Below are 16,948 nucleotides of genomic sequence, written 5' to 3'. Positions count from 1 at the left end.
AGGAAGAAAAACTGCCTTTGATGTAAAAAATTCAACATACGAACTGTTAGAGTAGTCAGAAACTTTGTAAAGTATAACCTACTTTAAAAGACCTTACGTTAAGGTTGTTTCTACTTTGATAATGCAAAGATTTTATGACTTAAAAGGTCATGGTAGAGGTTTAATGCCCCAAAAAATGCAATGTTGCCCCATCTTTTAGGCTCACGATTCTTAAAATAAAGCAGTCTTTTTGTGGCATAGTTTACACCAAAGTGTACATATAGTTTAAACCAAAACAAACAGTCGTTTTTTGGCCATTTGTTGTGGCCTCGAGACATTGATATCAGGTTAAAGCCGGGGTGTCAAACTCAATTTCATCGCGGGCCACATCAGCATTATGGCTGCACTTAAAGGGCCGGTTGTAACTTTAAGACTATATAAAAAATACATATACAAATATTTAATATATATAAAATAATGTATTATATTACATTATTGCCTCTGCATTGGATTATTATCGGATAGGGTAATCACTTCATAATTAACTACGTCTGAAAGCAGAAGATAGGGCAAATAATTGCAAGTCTCTTCAGTGAGAATGTCACAAAATGATTTTAAAAGAAAAGCCAGATTCTGGAAAAACAAAGAAAAATAAGTGAAATAAAAAAAGTGAAATTTTGGGGAAAAAAGTAACATTTAAAAAAAGAAAAACTCTAATTCTTAGAAGAAAAGCATATTTTAAAAGAAAAGCCAAATTCTGGAAAAACAAAGAAAGAAAAGTGAAATGTTGGGGGGGAAGTAACATAAAAGAATGATAATTCTAAGATAAAAAACATATTTTGAAGAAAAAAAGTCAAATTATGAGAAAAAAGTCAAATTTCAGATGCATTGTGGGAAATGTAGTTTATGGGCAACGTGCTTCTGTAAAGTAACATGTAACCGTATAATAAACATATTATATTCTTTCCAAGCTCGCGGACCGGATTTGGCCCCCGGGCCTTGAGTTTGACACCCCTGGGTTAAACCATCTCAAACATCTCCATGGTCAAATATCCTTATCCTAAGCAAACGAAAATGTTTTTAAATGTGCATAAGTTAAATATTTAAAGAGTGTTAAAGCATGTATCTAAATGTGAACTGCATAATGGAGAGGTTGGGACTGCACATCTGGGCTGATTCGGTTTGGTTTGTTATATAATGTTGGTAGGGTCAAGTTACAGCTTTCTCATACAAACAGGAATCCAGAAGTCGCCTGTGGCCTCCTTATAGAAACACACAGCAGTAGTTTGATCTCATGTATATGAACCCCAAAGGAGAGGGTGAGCCTGATGAAATACAAATAGCTAAAAGTGACGTTTCCTCTGCAGGAATGCCTGTTTTATTCTGTCACATTGTGCAACGCCTTTGTATCACCCTGCAGAGAGGGAAACATATTTAGATACATGCTTTTCCAGAGAGCTCCACACACTTCCACAGAGGACAGATCCAAGTGTCTGTGTCATGCTGCCCTCTAGCGTTCAGAGAAGGACTGTCCTGTGTTTCATCGAAGGAACTACGAGGAAACGGACATACTTGACCAAGTGAAGCGATGACAAAGACACCATTTCTACGTTTCTTTTCCCCCATAAATGTGTGATTCTTGTCTCAGAGATTTCACATATTCTTCCCCCTCACAAATCTATGACTTTATAAACTTAAAGCAAATTCAACTTTTTTTCTAGTAAGCCTGCTTTAACCCTCCTTGTTGTCTTCGGGTCAAATCTGACCGATTTACTGCTTTCATCAATCATAACTTTTTTGTTTTACATTCGATTGCTTTAAGGCTTTATGATATCCTTCACAGAGTAGACATTTGAACATATCAAATGGCTGATCACCACTTTCATTGAACTTTGGATAATTTAGTCAACTTTGAAACACCCTGTGTTCCCGGTCAAAAATGACCGCCATAAAGAAAAGGAATTAGTAACCATCCGGATCAGATAAAACACACACACACACACACACACACACACACACACACACACACACACACACACACACACACACACACACACACACACACACACACACACACACACACACACACACACAACAATTTGACACATTTCCCGCTCTTTTGTGCCCATCCCCCCACATGGATCACACCTGGCACACGCAATACATGTTCAGTGTCTGTTCTTTGTATATTTACTGTAGTTGTTCATGTGTACCAGTACTCTGATTCAATATGTACAGTTTGAAAGGGTGTTCAATTACATTTGGTGATGATTAATGGTTTTTGTGTTAATGTAAACAGGACCGGTCAAATTTGACCGCGAACACCAAAGTAAGGGGGGGGGGGGGGGGGGGGAGACAATAGGAGGGTTAATTATGGAATGCCATTTAAGCCAAAATTAAATAAATACATAAACAATTAAATAAATACATATATATATATATATAAATATGCCTATGAAATACATTCTGAAATAAATAAATGAGGCAATAAATATGTATACATGTACATTTAAATACACATTTATTTATTTCAGGGGACTTGCACATTTCCATTCCTTATATGCAAATGAACGGTATGTAGTGTCTCTACTTTAAAGAGTCCTCTCCTGCTGATGTTCAGGTGTATATCAGTGTGTAGTGTCTCTACTTTAAAGAGTCCTCTCCTGCTGATGTTCAGGTGTATATCAGTATGTAGTGTCTCTACTTTAAAGAGTCCTCTCCTGCTGATGTTCAGGTGTATATCAGTATGTAGTGTCTCTACTTTAAAGAGTCCTCTCCTGCTGATGTCCAGGTGTATATCAGTATGTAGTGTCTCTACTTTAAAGAGTCCTCTCCTGCTGATGTTCAGGTGTATATCAGTATGTAGTGTCTCTACTTTAAAGAGTCCTCTCCTGCTGATGTTCAGGTGTATATCAGTATGTAGTGTCTCTACTTTAAAGAGTCCTCTCCTGCTGATGTTCAGGTGTATATCAGTATGTAGTGTCTCTACTTTAAAGAGTCCTCTCCTGCTGATGTGCAGGTGTATATCAGTATGTAGTGTCTCTACTTTAAAGAGTCCTCTCCTGCTGATGTTCAGGTGTATATCAGTATGTATTGTCTCTACTTTAAAGAGTCCTCTCCCGCTAATGTTCAGGTGTATATCATTATGTAGTTTCTCTACTTTAAAGAGTCCTCTCCTGCTGTTCAGGTGTATAGAGCTGTCCTGCCCCTTAGCCTAATACGTACAATGTGTTGGAGCGCTAGCCAATAGGAGCGTGAGTGTTTCATAGTGATGTGACTATGTTCTGGAAGTAAACAAAGGAGTCCAATGTTTTTGGGAACCAGGAACATAGCATGTATTTATCCCATAGGGAAAACATGAGAGAATCTGATGGATAAAGTCAGATGTTATGCACTTAAGGACATTTTAGTCCTGAAAGGTCTTACTCTGTGTGTTTGGGCTACACACTATATACTGATATTTAGAAATAAATGTGCTATATGCCTTAAAACATAATTTAAGATCTAATGAGATTCCAAGGCTCAGTGTTAATTTAGTAAATGCATGTTACTGACTCTGATTTCGTGTCCTGCAGGAGTGAAACCAGTGACTTTCTCCGAGTGGGAGAAGATTGACAGTGAGGAAGTTCGAAGGGGGGCGGCGACCGGGAAACCCCGAGAAAAACTGCTGACTGTGGAGGAAATGCTACAGGTGCCTGGAAAATAACCTGAAGACGACGACATTTCATACCATCTTGTCTGGGATCAATGACAGAAATAATGACATTAAATTATACTTAATAAAAGCTATTACTGCAGTTTCCCCGTTACAGCTTTTAGTTTTCGTTCAACTTCCAATCAATCCAAAGCACTGAAAAACTAAGTTTCCTGACGTGCCAACATTAAAGACAATTCTCTATTAGGTGCTATACATATTCAATTCCACACCAATAAAATGTATGTATTTTAAAATACATACATTTTGGTTCGGTATTGAGTGAGAGTTACCGTTCAAATGTTTATTTCAGGGTGTCTTTGCTATAAAGGGCCCCAATTATGCTTTTTGTTGCTTACATAATACTGGACTCATTTCAAAAACTGTTTCCCCAATAGACATGGGACACTGTTCAGGAAAAACACTGACGTTTCTCTTTAGAAGGGTAATGACTGCTTGGGGACTGAATTATGTTTTGCAAGTGTCTGCACTGAAACAGATCTTTTATAAGTAAATCATGATTTATATCCTTTCCGTCTTGAAGGAGCATTTCTTTCTGTTGCAATTTAAATATTTAGGTCTACGGACATTTTGTAGAAAACCCTAAATACAGATTCTATAAATTCTGTCCACTGGTCTAAAAGATAACATGTTATTGAACAAAAATAATCCAAGTTTGACCAATGGATTAAAAAAACTGATGTTTTACCAGCAGTTCTATCACATTTGAATATTAAGGACATTTTAAAGCAGAAATACACTAATATAAGATACTCTAAAAATAAAGTTTTTTGATATTTGGAAAAGAAAACAGATTTATTAATCAAAGTTTTATTTTATGGCAAAGATAAAAGCTCGATGATCGCAGTCTCGTTGTCCCCGTCGTGGCGAAAGTTACCCGTCTCGTTGACCCAATCTTGGCGAACGTTATCCGTCTCGTTGACCCAGTCGTGGCGAACGTTTTCCGTTTCGTTGACTCCGTGGTGGCGAACATTATCCGTCTCGTTGACCCCGTCGTGGCGAACGTTCTCCGTCTCGTTGACCCCGTCGTGGCGAAAGTTATCCGTCTCGTTGACCCCGTCGTGGCGAACGTTATCCGTCTCGTTGACCCCGTCGTGGCGAACGTTATCCGTCTCGTTGACCCAGTCGTATTTAACGTTTTCCGTTTCGTTGACCCAGTCGTGGGGAACGTTTTCCGTCTCGTTGATCATGTCATGGTGAACGTTCTCCGTCTCGTTGATCATGTCGTGGTGAACGTTCTCCGTCTCGTTGATCATGTCGTGGTGAACGTTCTCCGTCTCGTTGACCCAGTCGTGGTGAACGTTCTCCGTCTCTTTGACCCCGTCGTATTTAACGTTTTCCGTTTCGTTGACTCCGTGGTGGTGAACATTATCCGTCTCGTTGATCATGTCGTGATGAACGTTCTCCGTCTCGTTGATCATGTCGTGGTGAACATTCTCCGTCTCATTGACCCAGTTGTGGCGAACGTTCTCCGTCTCGTTGATCATGTCGTGATGAACGTTCTCCGTCTCGTTGATCATGTCGTGGTGAACATTATCCGTCCCGTTGACCCAGTCGTGATGAATGTTATCCGTCTCGTTGACCCCGTCGTGATGAATGTTATCCGTCCCGTTGATCATGTCGTGGTGAACATTATCCGTCCCGTTGACCCAGTCGTGATGAATGTTATCCGTCTCGTTGACCCCGTCGTGATGAATGTTATCCGTCCCGTTGACCCAGTCGTGATGAATGTTATCCGTCCCGTTGACCCAGTCGTGGCGAACGTTTTCCGTCTCGTTGACCCCGTCGTGGCGAACGTTATCCGTCTCGTTGACCCCGTCGTGGCGAACGTTATCTGTCTCGTTGACCCAGTCATGGGGAACGTTTTCCGTCTCGTTGATCATATCGTGGTGAACGTTCTCCGTCTCGTTGATCATGTCGTGATGAACGTTCTCCGTCTCGTTGATCATGTCGTGGTGAACATTCTCCGTCTCATTGACCCAGTCGTGGGGAACGTTTTCCGTCTCGTTGACCCCGTCATGGCGAACGTTTTCCGTCTCGTTGACCCCGTCGTGGCGAACGTTTTCCGTCTCGTTGACCCCGTCATGGCGAACGTTATCCGTCTCGTTGACCCCGTCGTGATGAATGTTATCCGTCCCGTTGACCCAGTCGTGATGAATGTTATCCGTCTCGTTGACCCCGTCGTGATGAATGTTATCCGTCCCGTTGACCCAGTCGTGGCGAACGTTTTCCGTCTCGTTGACCCCGTCGTGGCGAACGTTATCCGTCTCGTTGACCCCGCCGTATTTAACGTTTTCCGTCTCGTTGACCCCGTCGTGGCGAACGTTATCCGTCTCGTTGACCCCGTCGTGGCGAACGTTATCCGTCTCGTTGACCCCGTCGTGGCGAACGTTATCCGTCTCGTTGACCCAGTCATGGGGAACGTTTTCCGTCTCGTTGATCATATCGTGGTGAACGTTCTCCGTCTCGTTGATCATGTCGTGGTGAACGTTCTCCGTCTCGTTAACCCAGTCATGGGGAACGTTTTCCGTCTCGTTGATCATGTCGTGGTGAACGTTTTCCGTCTCATTGACCCAGTCATGGGGAACGTTTTCCGTCTCGTTAACCCAGTCATGGGGAACGTTTTCCGTCTCGTTGATCATGTCGTGGTGAACTTTCTCTGTCTTGTTGATCCAGTCATGGCGAACTTTCTGGTGACGTGACGCCTCAGCTTCCACTTCGTTGGTCTCCAATTGAACTGAAACAAATACCTTTCATTAAAAACGTTACAGAAATGTAATTAATTTTAGCTTCTCAAGACTCTGATCCTGTATTTTTTTTTTTAATGAAAAAAAGGCCATTTCATCGTGACGTCTGTAGTCAACAGATTATAAAAGACTACAATTACCACGGCACCTTCCTCTAAAAGTCTAAAGTGACAGATATGGGCAACCTTTTTTGAACCGCTCAATTACCCTTTAAGTTATCAAGTTATACAAGCCTTAACAAAACAGCTTTTGGTAATCTGTTGTAGTTTAATTTTAAATAATTTTGAAAATGTTTTTAAAGTTACTAAAACTGTGAGGTAAATTAAGTTAGGTGGCAATATTTCCCTTTATACCTGTACTCTATTAAATCTGTTTTTAAAATGGCAAAGTACCTCAAAAGTGTTTTTAATATAGCATCTGTTGACTTTATCTTATCCCATGAAGATCAGTAAAAGATAAAAGACACGACTCACCTTCGGCAGCGTCTCGCTCCAACATGGACTCCATCAACCGGAAAAGTTTAAAGGCTTTCTTTAAGGACATCTCATTGGGAGACAGATCTGTAGGACACAGTATAATTAAAGGTTAGTGTCAGACAGAGAGAAGAAACAGTGCATAAAATCAAATGTTTTCAACTCTCAGTCTCCTCTGCAGCTTATATTCACCAGCTGGAAAACCAGAGACTGTGGACAGGAAACATGCTGTTAAATCAAACATTATTCCTTCATCTTCAACACAATTATCAAACAGGTAAATACCTTTGGCCAGACAAACAGTCAGCACACAGACGAGCATCCAAACAGCTGCCATCTCTGCAGTTTCCCAAGAGAGTGTTGCCTGAGCACCAGCCATCTTTAAAGGAGGGAAACCTCCAGCAGCTGCTGCTGATCAGCACTGATTGTCTCTCTGCACAGAGGAAAACACCATTTATCTGAGATTAAACTCTGAGAATGAGGAGTTTCTCATGCAGCTTGTTGTGCATTTATGATTAGTAGAGACCATCATTTTTAAATTCACATTATGTTCAAATCAGTAAAAGAATATTGCATTTGAGAGGGTATAGCAACTACAACAAATAACAAGACCTCCCCCTGAAAAACAAAGATCTGTATTAACATTTTATATTGTTGCCTAAAAACAATTTCGCACAAGGTAAAAACTTTAAAAAAGTTATAGTAAATATCCACAATATCCCTCCTCTTCAGAAAACAAAACATTCAATTACAACATTTTACAACCCCCTTCCCTAAACACATATTTTATATAAGAGAAGAAAACAGGGTTATTTTAAAGCCTTCTTCCTGTCATGCCTCACCTAAAATACCTGATTGCTCATGAAACTTGGATTTTTAAGATTTAGCAATAATGATGCTACTAAGTAGCTAAAAATAAAATGCATAAAAATAATTCTTTATGAATTATTTTTCATTTTTTATGGGTATTTTTGCCTGTAGAGACACTTAGTGGTATAAATGAAATGGTGTGATTGTAGTGTTCCACAGACATGAAGTGAAAAATACATTTCCTTTATCTTTCTTTCTAGGTCTCTACTGTAGTGAATGGCTGAAAACAGGCCCCACTGGTGTGATGGCGACCACTTTGAACAATAATTTTGACACTGTTCAATCCGTGCTATAGGGCATGGACTCTGGAACATTAAACACATCGGCTGCGAAGCCGGGATCACAAAGCATCAACGCTCTGCTGGAAAACAGAGGTTCCTGCTGTCTCTTTAATTAATTTACACTGTGCTTCGATTAAATGTTTATTTGTTTATTTCAGGGTGTCTTTGCTATAAAGGGCCCCTATTATGCTTTTTGTTGCTTAAATAATACTGGACTCATTTCAAAAACTGTTTCCCCAATAGACATGGGACACCGTTCAGGAAAAACAGACATTTCTCTTTGGAAGGGTAATTACTGCTTGTGGACCAAATTATGTTTTGCAAATGTCTGCACTGAAACAGATCTTTTATAAATAAATCATGATTTATATCCTTTCCGTCTTGAAGGAGCATATTTCTTTCCGTTGCAATTTAAATATTTAGGTCTATGGACATTTTAAAAAAGAAAACCCTAAATACAGATTTATACGTAAATTCTGTCCACTGGTCTAAAAGATAACATGTTATTGATCAAAAATAATCCAAGTTTGACCAATGGATTAAAAAAACCTGATGTTTTACCAGCAGTTGTATCACATTTGAATATTAAGGACATTTTAAAGCAGAAATACACTAATAGTATAAAATACTCTAAAAATAAAGTTTTGATATTTGGAAAAGAAAACAGATTTATTAATCAAAGTTTTATTTTATGGCAAAGATAAAAGCTCGATGATCGCCGTCTCGTTGACCCCGTCGTGGCGAAAGTTATCCGTCTCGTTGACCCCGTCGTGGCGAACGTTATCCGTCTCGTTGACCTCGTCGTGGCGATCGTTTTCCGTCTCGTTGACCCAGTCGTGGCGAACGTTATCCGTCTCGTTGACCCAGTCGTATTTAACGTTTTCCGTCTCGTTGACCCAGTCGTTGCGAACGTTCTCCGTCTCGTTGATCATGTCGTGGTGAACGTTCTCCGTCTCGTTGATCATGTCGTGGTGAACGTTCTCCGTCTCGTTGATCATGTCGTGGTGAACGTTCTCCGTCTCGTTGATCATGTCGTGGTGAACGTTCTCCGTCTCGTTGATCATGTCGTGGTGAACGTTCTCCGTCTCGTTGATCATGTCGTGGTGAACGTTCTCCGTCTCGTTGATCATGTCATGGGGAACGTTCTCCGTCTCGTTGATCATGTCATGGTGAACGTTCTCCGTCTCGTTGATCATGTCATGGTGAACGTTCTCCGTCTCGTTGATCATGTCGTGGTGAACGTTCTCCGTCTCGTTGACCCAGTCGTGGTGAACGTTCTCCGTCTCGTTGATCATGTCATGGGGAACGTTCTCCGTCTCGTTGATCATGTCATGGGGAACGTTCTCCGTCTCGTTGATCATGTCATGGTGAACGGTCTCCGTCTCGTTGATCATGTCATGGTGAACGTTCTCCGTCTCGTTGATCATGTCATGGTGAACGTTCTCCGTCTCGTTGATCATGTCGTGGTGAACGTTCTCCGTCTCGTTGATCATGTCGTGGTGAACGTTCTCCGTCTCGTTGACCCAGTCGTGGTGAACGTTCTCCGTCTCTTTGACCTCGTCGTATTTAACGTTTTCCGTTTCGTTGACTCCGTGGTGGTGAACATTATCCGTCTCGTTGACCCAGTTGTGGCGAACGTTCTCCGTCTCGTTGATAATGTCGTGATGAACGTTCTCCGTCTCGTTGATCATGTCGTGGTGAACATTCTCCGTCTCATTGACCCAGTCGTGGGGAACGTTTTCCGTCTCGTTGACCCAGTCGTGGCGAACGTTTTCCGTCTCGTTGACCCCGTCATGGCGAACGTTATCCGTCTCGTTGACCCCGTCGTGAGGAACGTTCTCCGTCTCGTTGACCAAGTCGTGGGGAACGTTTTCCGTCTTGTTGATCCAGTCATGGCGAACTTTCTGGTGACGTGACGCCTCAGCTTCCACTTCGTTGGTCTCCAATTGAACTGAAACAAATACCTTTCATTAAAAACGTTACAGAAATGTAATTAATTTTAGCTTCTCAAGACTCTGATCCTGTATTTTTTTATTGTGTGAAAAAAAGGCCATTTCATCGTGACGTCTGTAGTCAACAGATTATAAAAGACTACAATTACCACGGCACCTTCCTCTAAAAGTCTAAAGTGAGAGAGATGGGCAACCTTTTTTGAACCGCTCAATTACCCTTTAAGTTATCAAGTTATACAAGCCTTAACAAAACAGCTTTTGGTAATCTGTTGTAGTTTAATTTTAAATAATTTTGAAAATGTTTTTAAAGTTACTAAAACTGTGAGGTAAATTAAGTTAGGTGGCAATATTTCCCTTTATACCTGTACTCTATTAAAATTGTTTTTAAAATGGCAAAGTACCTCAAAAGTGTTTTTAATATAGCATCTGTTGACTTTATCTTATCCCATGAAGATCAGTAAAAGATAAAAGACACGACTCACCTTCGGCAGCGTCTCGCTCCAACATGGACTCCATCAACCGGAAAAGTTTAAAGGCTTTCTTTAAGGACATCTCATTGGGAGACAGCTCTGTAGGACACAGTATAATTAAAGGTTAGTGTCAGACAGAGAGAAGAAACAGTGCATAAAATCAAATGTTTTCAACTCTCAGTCTCCTCTGCAGCTTATATTCACCAGCTGGAAAACCAGAGACTGTGGACAGGAAACATGCTGTTAAATCAAACATTATTCCTTCATCTAGAACACAATTATCAAACAGGTAAATACCTTTGGCCAGACAAACAGTCAGCACACAGACGAGCATCCAAACAGCTGCCATCTCTGCAGTTTCTCAAGAGAGTGTTGCCTGAGCACCAGCCATCTTTAAAGGAGGGAAACCTCCAGCAGCTGCTGCTGATCAGCACTGATTGTCTCTCTGCACAGAGGAAACACCATTTATCTGAGATTAAACTCTGAGAATGAGGAGTTTCTCATGCAGCTTGTTGTGCATTTATGATTAGTAGAGACCATCATTTTTAAATTCACATTATGTTCAAATCAGTAAAAGAATATTGCATTTGAGAGGGTATAGCAACTACAACAAATAACAAGACCTCCCCCTGAAAAACAAAGATCTGTATTAACATTTTATATTGTTGCCTAAAAACAATTTCGCACAAGGTAAAAACTTTAAAAAAGTTATAGTAAATATCCACAATATCCCTCCTCTTCAGAAAACAAAACATTCAATTACAACATTTTACAACCCCCTTCCCTAAACACATTTTATATAAGAGAAGAAAACAGGGTTATTTTAAAGCCTTCTTCCTGTCATGCCTCACCTAAAATACCTGATTGCTCATGAAACTTGGATTTTTAAGATTTAGCAATAATGATGCTACTAAGTAGCTAAAAATAAAATGCATACAAATAATTCTTTATGAATTATTTTTCATTTGTTATGGGTATTTTTGCCTGTAGAGACACTTAGTGGTATAAATGAAATGGTGTGATTGTAGTGTTCCACAGACATTAAGTGAACAATACATTTCCTTTATCTTTCTTTCTAGGTCTCTACTGTAGTGGCTGGCTGAAAACAGGCCCCACTGGTGTGATAGCGACCACTTTGAACAATAATTTTGACACGGTTCGATCCGTGCTAGAGGGCATGGACTCTGGAACATTAAACACATCGGCTGCGAAGCCGGGATCACAAAGCATCAACGCTCTGCTGGAAAACAGAGGTTCCTGCTGTCCCTTTAATTAATTTACACTGTGCTTCGATTAAATGTTTATTTGTTTATTTCAGGGTGTCTTTGCTATAAAGGGCCCCTATTATGCTTTTTGTTGCTTAAATAATACTGGACTCATTTCAAAAACTGTTTCCCCAATAGACATGGGACACTGTTCAGGAAAAACACTGACGTTTCTCTTTAGAAGAGTAATTACTGCTTGGGGACCAAATTATGTTTTGCAAATGTCTGCACTGAAACAGATCTTTTATAAATAAATCATGATTTATATCCTTTCCGTCTTGAAGGAGCATATTTCTTTCCGTTGCATTTTAAATATTTAGGTCTACGGACATTTTGAAAAAGAAAACCCTAAATACAGATTTATACGTAAGTTCTGTCCACTGGTCTAAAAGATAACATGTTATTGATCAAAAATAATCCAAGTTTGACCAATGGATTAAAAAAAACTGATGTTTTACCAGCAGTTGTATCACATTTGAATATTAAGGACATTTTAAAGCAGAAATACACTAATAGTATAAAATACTCTAAAAATAAAGTTTTGATATTTGGAAAAGAAAACAGATTTATTAATCAAAGTTTTATTTTATGGCAAAGATAAAAGCTCGATGATTGCCGTCTCGTTGACCCCGTCGTGGCGAACGTTATCCGTCTCGTTGACCCCGTCGTGGCGAAAGTTATCCGTCTCGTTGATCCCGTCGTGGCGAACGTTATCCGTCTCGTTGATCCCACCGTGGCGAACGTTATCCGTCTCGTTGACCCCGTCGTGGTGAATGTTTTCCGTCTCGTTGATCATGTCGTGGTGAACGTTCTCCGTCTCGTTGATCATGTCGTGGTGAACGTTTTCCGTCTCGTTGATCATGTCGTGGTGAACGTTCTCCGTCTCGTTGACCCAGTCGTGGGGAATGTTTTCCGTCTCGTTGATCATGTCGTGGTGAACGTTCTCCGTCTCGTTGATCATGTCGTGGTGAACGTTTTCCGTCTCGTTGATCATGTCGTGGTGAACGTTCTCCGTCTCGTTGACCGAGTCGTGGGGAACGTTTTCCGTCTCGTTGATCATGTCGTGGTGAACGTTCTCCGTCTCGTTGATCATGTCGTGGTGAACGTTCTCCGTCTCTTTGACCCCGTCGTATTTAACGTTTTCCGTTTCGTTGACTCCGTGGTGGTGAACATTATCCGTCTCGTTGATCATGTCGTGGTAAACGTTCTCCGTCTCGTTGACCCAGTCGTGGTGAACGTTCTCCGTCTCGTTGACCCAGTCGTGGGGAACGTTTTCCGTCTCGTTGACCCAGTCGTGGGGAACGTTCTCCGTCTCGTTGACCCAGTCGTGGGGAACGTTTTCCGTCTCGTTGACCCCGGCGTGGCGAATGTTTTCCGTCTCGTTGACCCTGTCGTGGCGACCGTTATCCGTCTCGTTGACCCCGTCGTATTTAACGTTTTCCGTCTCGTTGACCCCGTCGTGGCGAACGTTCTCCGTCTCGTTGATCATGTCGTGGTGAACGTTCTCCGTCTCGTTGATCATGTCGTGGTGAACGTTCTCCGTCTCGTTGATCATGTCATGGTGAACGTTCTCCGTCTCGTTGATCATGTCGTGGTGAACGTTCTCCGTCTCGTTGATCATGTCGTGGTGAACGTTCTCCGTCTCTTTGACCCCGTCGTATTTAACGTTTTCCGTTTCGTTGACTCCGTGGTGGTGAACATTATCCGTCTCGTTGACCCAGTTGTGGCGAACGTTCTCCGTCTCGTTGATCATGTCGTGGTGAACGTTCTCCGTCTCGTTGATCATGTCGTGATGAACGTTCTCCGTCTCGTTGATCATGTCGTGGTGAACATTCTCCGTCTCATTGACCCAGTCATGGGGAACGTTTTCCATCTCGTTGACCCAGTCGTGGCGAACGTTTTCCGTCTCGTTGACCCCGTCATGGCGAACGTTATCCGTCTCGTTAACCCCGTCGTGGCGAACGTTATCCGTCTCGTTGACCCCGTCGTGATGAATGTTATCCGTCTCGTTGACCCAGTCGTGGGGAACGTTTTCCGTCTCGTTGATCATGTCGTGATAAACGTTTTCCGTCTCGTTGACCCAGTCGTGGCGAACGTTATCCGTCTCGTTGACCCCGTCGTGGCGAACGTTATCCGTCTCGTTGATCCCACCGTGGCGAACGTTATCCGTCTCGTTGACCCCGTCGTATTTAACGTTTTCCGTCTCGTTGACCCCGTCGTGGCGAACGTTCTCCGTCTCGTTGATCATGTCGTGGTGAACGTTCTCCGTCTCGTTGATCATGTCGTGGTGAACGTTCTCCGTCTCGTTGATCATGTCATGGTGAACGTTCTCCGTCTCGTTGATCATGTCGTGGTGAACGTTCTCCGTCTCGTTGATCATGTCGTGGTGAACGTTCTCCGTCTCTTTGACCCCGTCGTATTTAACGTTTTCCGTTTCGTTGACTCCGTGGTGGTGAACATTATCCGTCTCGTTGACCCAGTTGTGGCGAACGTTCTCCGTCTCGTTGATCATGTCGTGGTGAACGTTCTCCGTCTCGTTGATCATGTCGTGATGAACGTTCTCCGTCTCGTTGATCATGTCGTGGTGAACATTCTCCGTCTCATTGACCCAGTCATGGGGAACGTTTTCCATCTCGTTGACCCAGTCGTGGCGAACGTTTTCCGTCTCGTTGACCCCGTCATGGCGAACGTTATCCGTCTCGTTAACCCCGTCGTGGCGAACGTTATCCGTCTCGTTGACCCCGTCGTGATGAATGTTATCCGTCTCGTTGACCCAGTCGTGGGGAACGTTTTCCGTCTCGTTGATCATGTCGTGATAAACGTTTTCCGTCTCGTTGACCCAGTCGTGGCGAACGTTATCCGTCTCGTTGACCCCGTCGTGGCGAACGTTATCCGTCTCGTTGATCCCACCGTGGCGAACGTTATCCGTCTCGTTGACCCAGTCGTGGTAAACGTTCTCCGTCTCGTTGATCATGTCGTGGTAAACGTTCTCCGTCTCGTTGACCCAGTCGTGGGGAACGTTTTCCGTCTCGTTGACCCAGTCGTGGGGAACGTTTTCCGTCTCGTTGACCCAGTCGTGGGGAACGTTCTCCGTCTCGTTGACCCAGTCATGGGGAACGTTCTCCGTCTCGTTGACCCAGTCATGGGGAACGTTCTCCGTCTCGTTGACCCAGTCATGGGGAACGTTCTCCGTCTCGTTGACCCAGTCGTGGTGAACGTTTTCCGTCTCGTTGATCATGTCGTGGTGAACGTTCTCCGTCTCGTTGACCAAGTCGTGGGGAACGTTCTCCGTCTTGTTGATCCAGTCATGGCGAACTTTCTGGTGACGTGACGCCTCAGCTTCCACTTCGTTGGTCTCCAATTGAACTGAAACAAATACCTTTCATTAAAAACGTTACAGAAATGTAATTAATTTTAGCTTCTCAAGACTCTGATCCTGTATTTTTTTATTGTGTGAAAAAAAGGCCATTTCATCGTGACGTCTGTAGTCAACAGATTATAAAAGACTCCAATTACCACGGCACCTTCCTCTAAAAGTCTAAAGTGACAGATATGGGCAACCTTTTTTGAACCGCTCAATTACCCTTTAAGTTATCAAGTTATACAAGCCTTAACAAAACAGCTTTTGGTAATCTGTTGTAGTTTAATTTTAAATAATTTTGAAAATGTTTTTAAAGTTACTAAAACTGAGGTAAATTAAGTTAGGTGGCAATATTTCCCTTTATACCTGTACTCTATTAAATCTGTTTTTAAAATGGCAAAGTACCTCAAAAGTGTTTTTAATATAGCATCTGTTGACTTTATCTTATCCCATGAAGATCAGTAAAAGATAAAAGACACGACTCACCTTCGGCAGCGTCTCGCTCCAACATGGACTCCATCAACCGGAAAAGTTTAAAGGCTTTCTTTAAGGAGATCTTATTGGGAGACAGATCTGTAGGACACAGTATAATTAAAGGTTAGTGTCAGACAGAAAGAAGAAACAGTGCATACAATCAAATGTTTTCAACTCTCAGTCTCCTCTGCAGCTTATATTCACCAGCTGGAAAACCAGAGACTGTGGACAGGAAACATGCTGTTAAATCCAACATTATTCCTTCATCTTCAACACAATTATCAAACAGGTAAATACCTCTGGCCAGACAAACAGTCAGCACACAGACGAGCATCCAAACAGCTGCCATCTCTGCAGTTTTCCAAGAGAGTGTTGCCTGAGCACCAGCCAGCTTTAAAGGAGGGAAACCTCCAGCAGCTGCTGCTGATCAACACTGATTGTCTCTCTGCACAGAGGAAAACACCATTTATCTGAGATTAAACTCTGAGAATGAGGAGTTTTTCATGGAGCTTGTTGTGCATTTATGATTAGTAGAGACCATCATTTAACGGGAACAGGAAGCGGGTTGACCAATCAAAACAGAGGGCTTTCTACACCATCATGGCTATAACAGGGGTCATACTTTTGAGGTTTGGGGGGAATCTGATTAGCAGTCTAATACAATCGTCAGTGAAGATTAGCATCAGTAATAGATGTGTTATGTCAATGTGTCTTTTCTATCTCGGTGTGCCCAGCAGTTTGATGTTGCCTCTGCTGTTCCTACACCGAGCAGGAAAATTACAATACTGCAAACAAAAACGTTGAATCAGGATGAGAGTTGGAGTACAGGATAAAGGTTTAAAGGCAGATTATTAGCCAGAGATTAGATGGTTTGATGTAGAGAATGCCATTTACTTGTTCTCATCTGTATTTAAAATAAGTGTATGATTAAGAAGAAATATCAAGAGATTGTCAGGAAGATAAACATGACGAATAAAAGCCTAGTTTGGAATGGGACCAGAAATATATGAAATCGTGTCATCTGTATAAAAACTGACGTTGCACCACTCAATTGAAAGAATTATCTCAATTAAATAATAAATTGAGTAGCGCCCTTCATACTAAATGTAACACAGCTTGATTCAGGAACATTAGCAAGAAATGTTAGGCAACAAATATTATGTGGACCCAAAAATAGCAGAAAACCAAGACTAGAGCCCTGTGGTACTCCGAAATGGGCTCGAAAAGCTGAAACACTCACTAATGCGTTAATTTCATCTTTATTATTATACATTTTTTATATTATTTTATCTATTTAATGGGTGGGTTACGTGTTGTGACCTTGTGGATATTTGTTTTTCTTTTGCCTATTTTACCTTGTA

At 41.9% G+C, this 16,948-nt stretch overlaps 3 protein-coding genes across 3 annotated transcripts; all 3 read right to left on the bottom strand.

Moving 5' to 3' along the window:
- Positions 1-4,488: 4,488 nt before the first annotated feature.
- LOC117463315 (GRIP and coiled-coil domain-containing protein-like) lies at positions 4,489-7,295 on the bottom strand. Its single transcript, XM_071206524.1, has 3 exons — positions 7,200-7,295; positions 6,915-7,001; positions 4,489-6,431 (listed from the first exon to the last, which is right to left on the bottom strand). The coding sequence occupies exons 1-3, from the start codon at positions 7,291-7,293 to the stop codon at positions 4,510-4,512; spliced, it is 2,103 nt and encodes a 700-aa protein (XP_071062625.1). The 5' UTR covers positions 7,294-7,295; the 3' UTR covers positions 4,489-4,509.
- Positions 7,296-8,733: 1,438 nt separating this feature from the next.
- Positions 8,734-10,842, bottom strand: LOC139432854 (GRIP and coiled-coil domain-containing protein-like). Its single transcript, XM_071206595.1, has 3 exons — positions 10,785-10,842; positions 10,500-10,586; positions 8,734-10,016 (listed from the first exon to the last, which is right to left on the bottom strand). Exons 1-3 carry the CDS (start codon positions 10,834-10,836, stop codon positions 8,755-8,757), a joined length of 1,401 nt encoding a protein of 466 aa, XP_071062696.1. The 5' UTR covers positions 10,837-10,842; the 3' UTR covers positions 8,734-8,754.
- A 1,379-nt stretch (positions 10,843-12,221) lies between these two features.
- LOC139435752 (GRIP and coiled-coil domain-containing protein-like) lies at positions 12,222-15,968 on the bottom strand. Its single transcript, XM_071206594.1, has 3 exons — positions 15,885-15,968; positions 15,600-15,686; positions 12,222-15,118 (listed from the first exon to the last, which is right to left on the bottom strand). Exons 1-3 carry the CDS (start codon positions 15,934-15,936, stop codon positions 12,339-12,341), a joined length of 2,919 nt encoding a protein of 972 aa, XP_071062695.1. The 5' UTR covers positions 15,937-15,968; the 3' UTR covers positions 12,222-12,338.
- Between the last annotated feature and the right edge of the window lie 980 nt (positions 15,969-16,948).

Source organism: Pseudochaenichthys georgianus, chromosome 18, assembly GCF_902827115.2.
Source record: "Pseudochaenichthys georgianus chromosome 18, fPseGeo1.2, whole genome shotgun sequence".
Classification (NCBI taxonomy): Eukaryota; Metazoa; Chordata; class Actinopteri; order Perciformes; family Channichthyidae; genus Pseudochaenichthys; species Pseudochaenichthys georgianus.
Note: the sequence above shows the minus strand (reverse complement) of the source record. Positions and strands in the feature narration are given on the sequence as shown.

What these genes read in the sequence shown, in the direction of transcription:
- LOC117463315 (XM_071206524.1), bottom strand. Translation starts at nt 7,293, where the DNA reads ATGGCTGGTGCTCAGGCAACACTCTCTTGGGAAACTGCAGAGATGGCA. An exon ending in GACTGTTTGTCTGGCCAAAG is followed by an intron (nt 7,002 to 7,199) that starts GTATTTACCTGT and finishes TGTGTCCTACAG; the next exon opens with ATCTGTCTCCCAATGAGATG. An exon ending in GGAGCGAGACGCTGCCGAAG is followed by an intron (nt 6,432 to 6,914) that starts GTGAGTCGTGTC and finishes TATTTGTTTCAG; the next exon opens with TTCAATTGGAGACCAACGAA.
- LOC139432854 (XM_071206595.1), bottom strand. Translation starts at nt 10,836, where the DNA reads ATGGCAGCTGTTTGGATGCTCGTCTGTGTGCTGACTGTTTGTCTGGCC. An exon ending in GACTGTTTGTCTGGCCAAAG is followed by an intron (nt 10,587 to 10,784) that starts GTATTTACCTGT and finishes TGTGTCCTACAG; the next exon opens with AGCTGTCTCCCAATGAGATG. An exon ending in GGAGCGAGACGCTGCCGAAG is followed by an intron (nt 10,017 to 10,499) that starts GTGAGTCGTGTC and finishes TATTTGTTTCAG; the next exon opens with TTCAATTGGAGACCAACGAA.
- LOC139435752 (XM_071206594.1), bottom strand. Translation starts at nt 15,936, where the DNA reads ATGGCAGCTGTTTGGATGCTCGTCTGTGTGCTGACTGTTTGTCTGGCC. An exon ending in GACTGTTTGTCTGGCCAGAG is followed by an intron (nt 15,687 to 15,884) that starts GTATTTACCTGT and finishes TGTGTCCTACAG; the next exon opens with ATCTGTCTCCCAATAAGATC. An exon ending in GGAGCGAGACGCTGCCGAAG is followed by an intron (nt 15,119 to 15,599) that starts GTGAGTCGTGTC and finishes TATTTGTTTCAG; the next exon opens with TTCAATTGGAGACCAACGAA.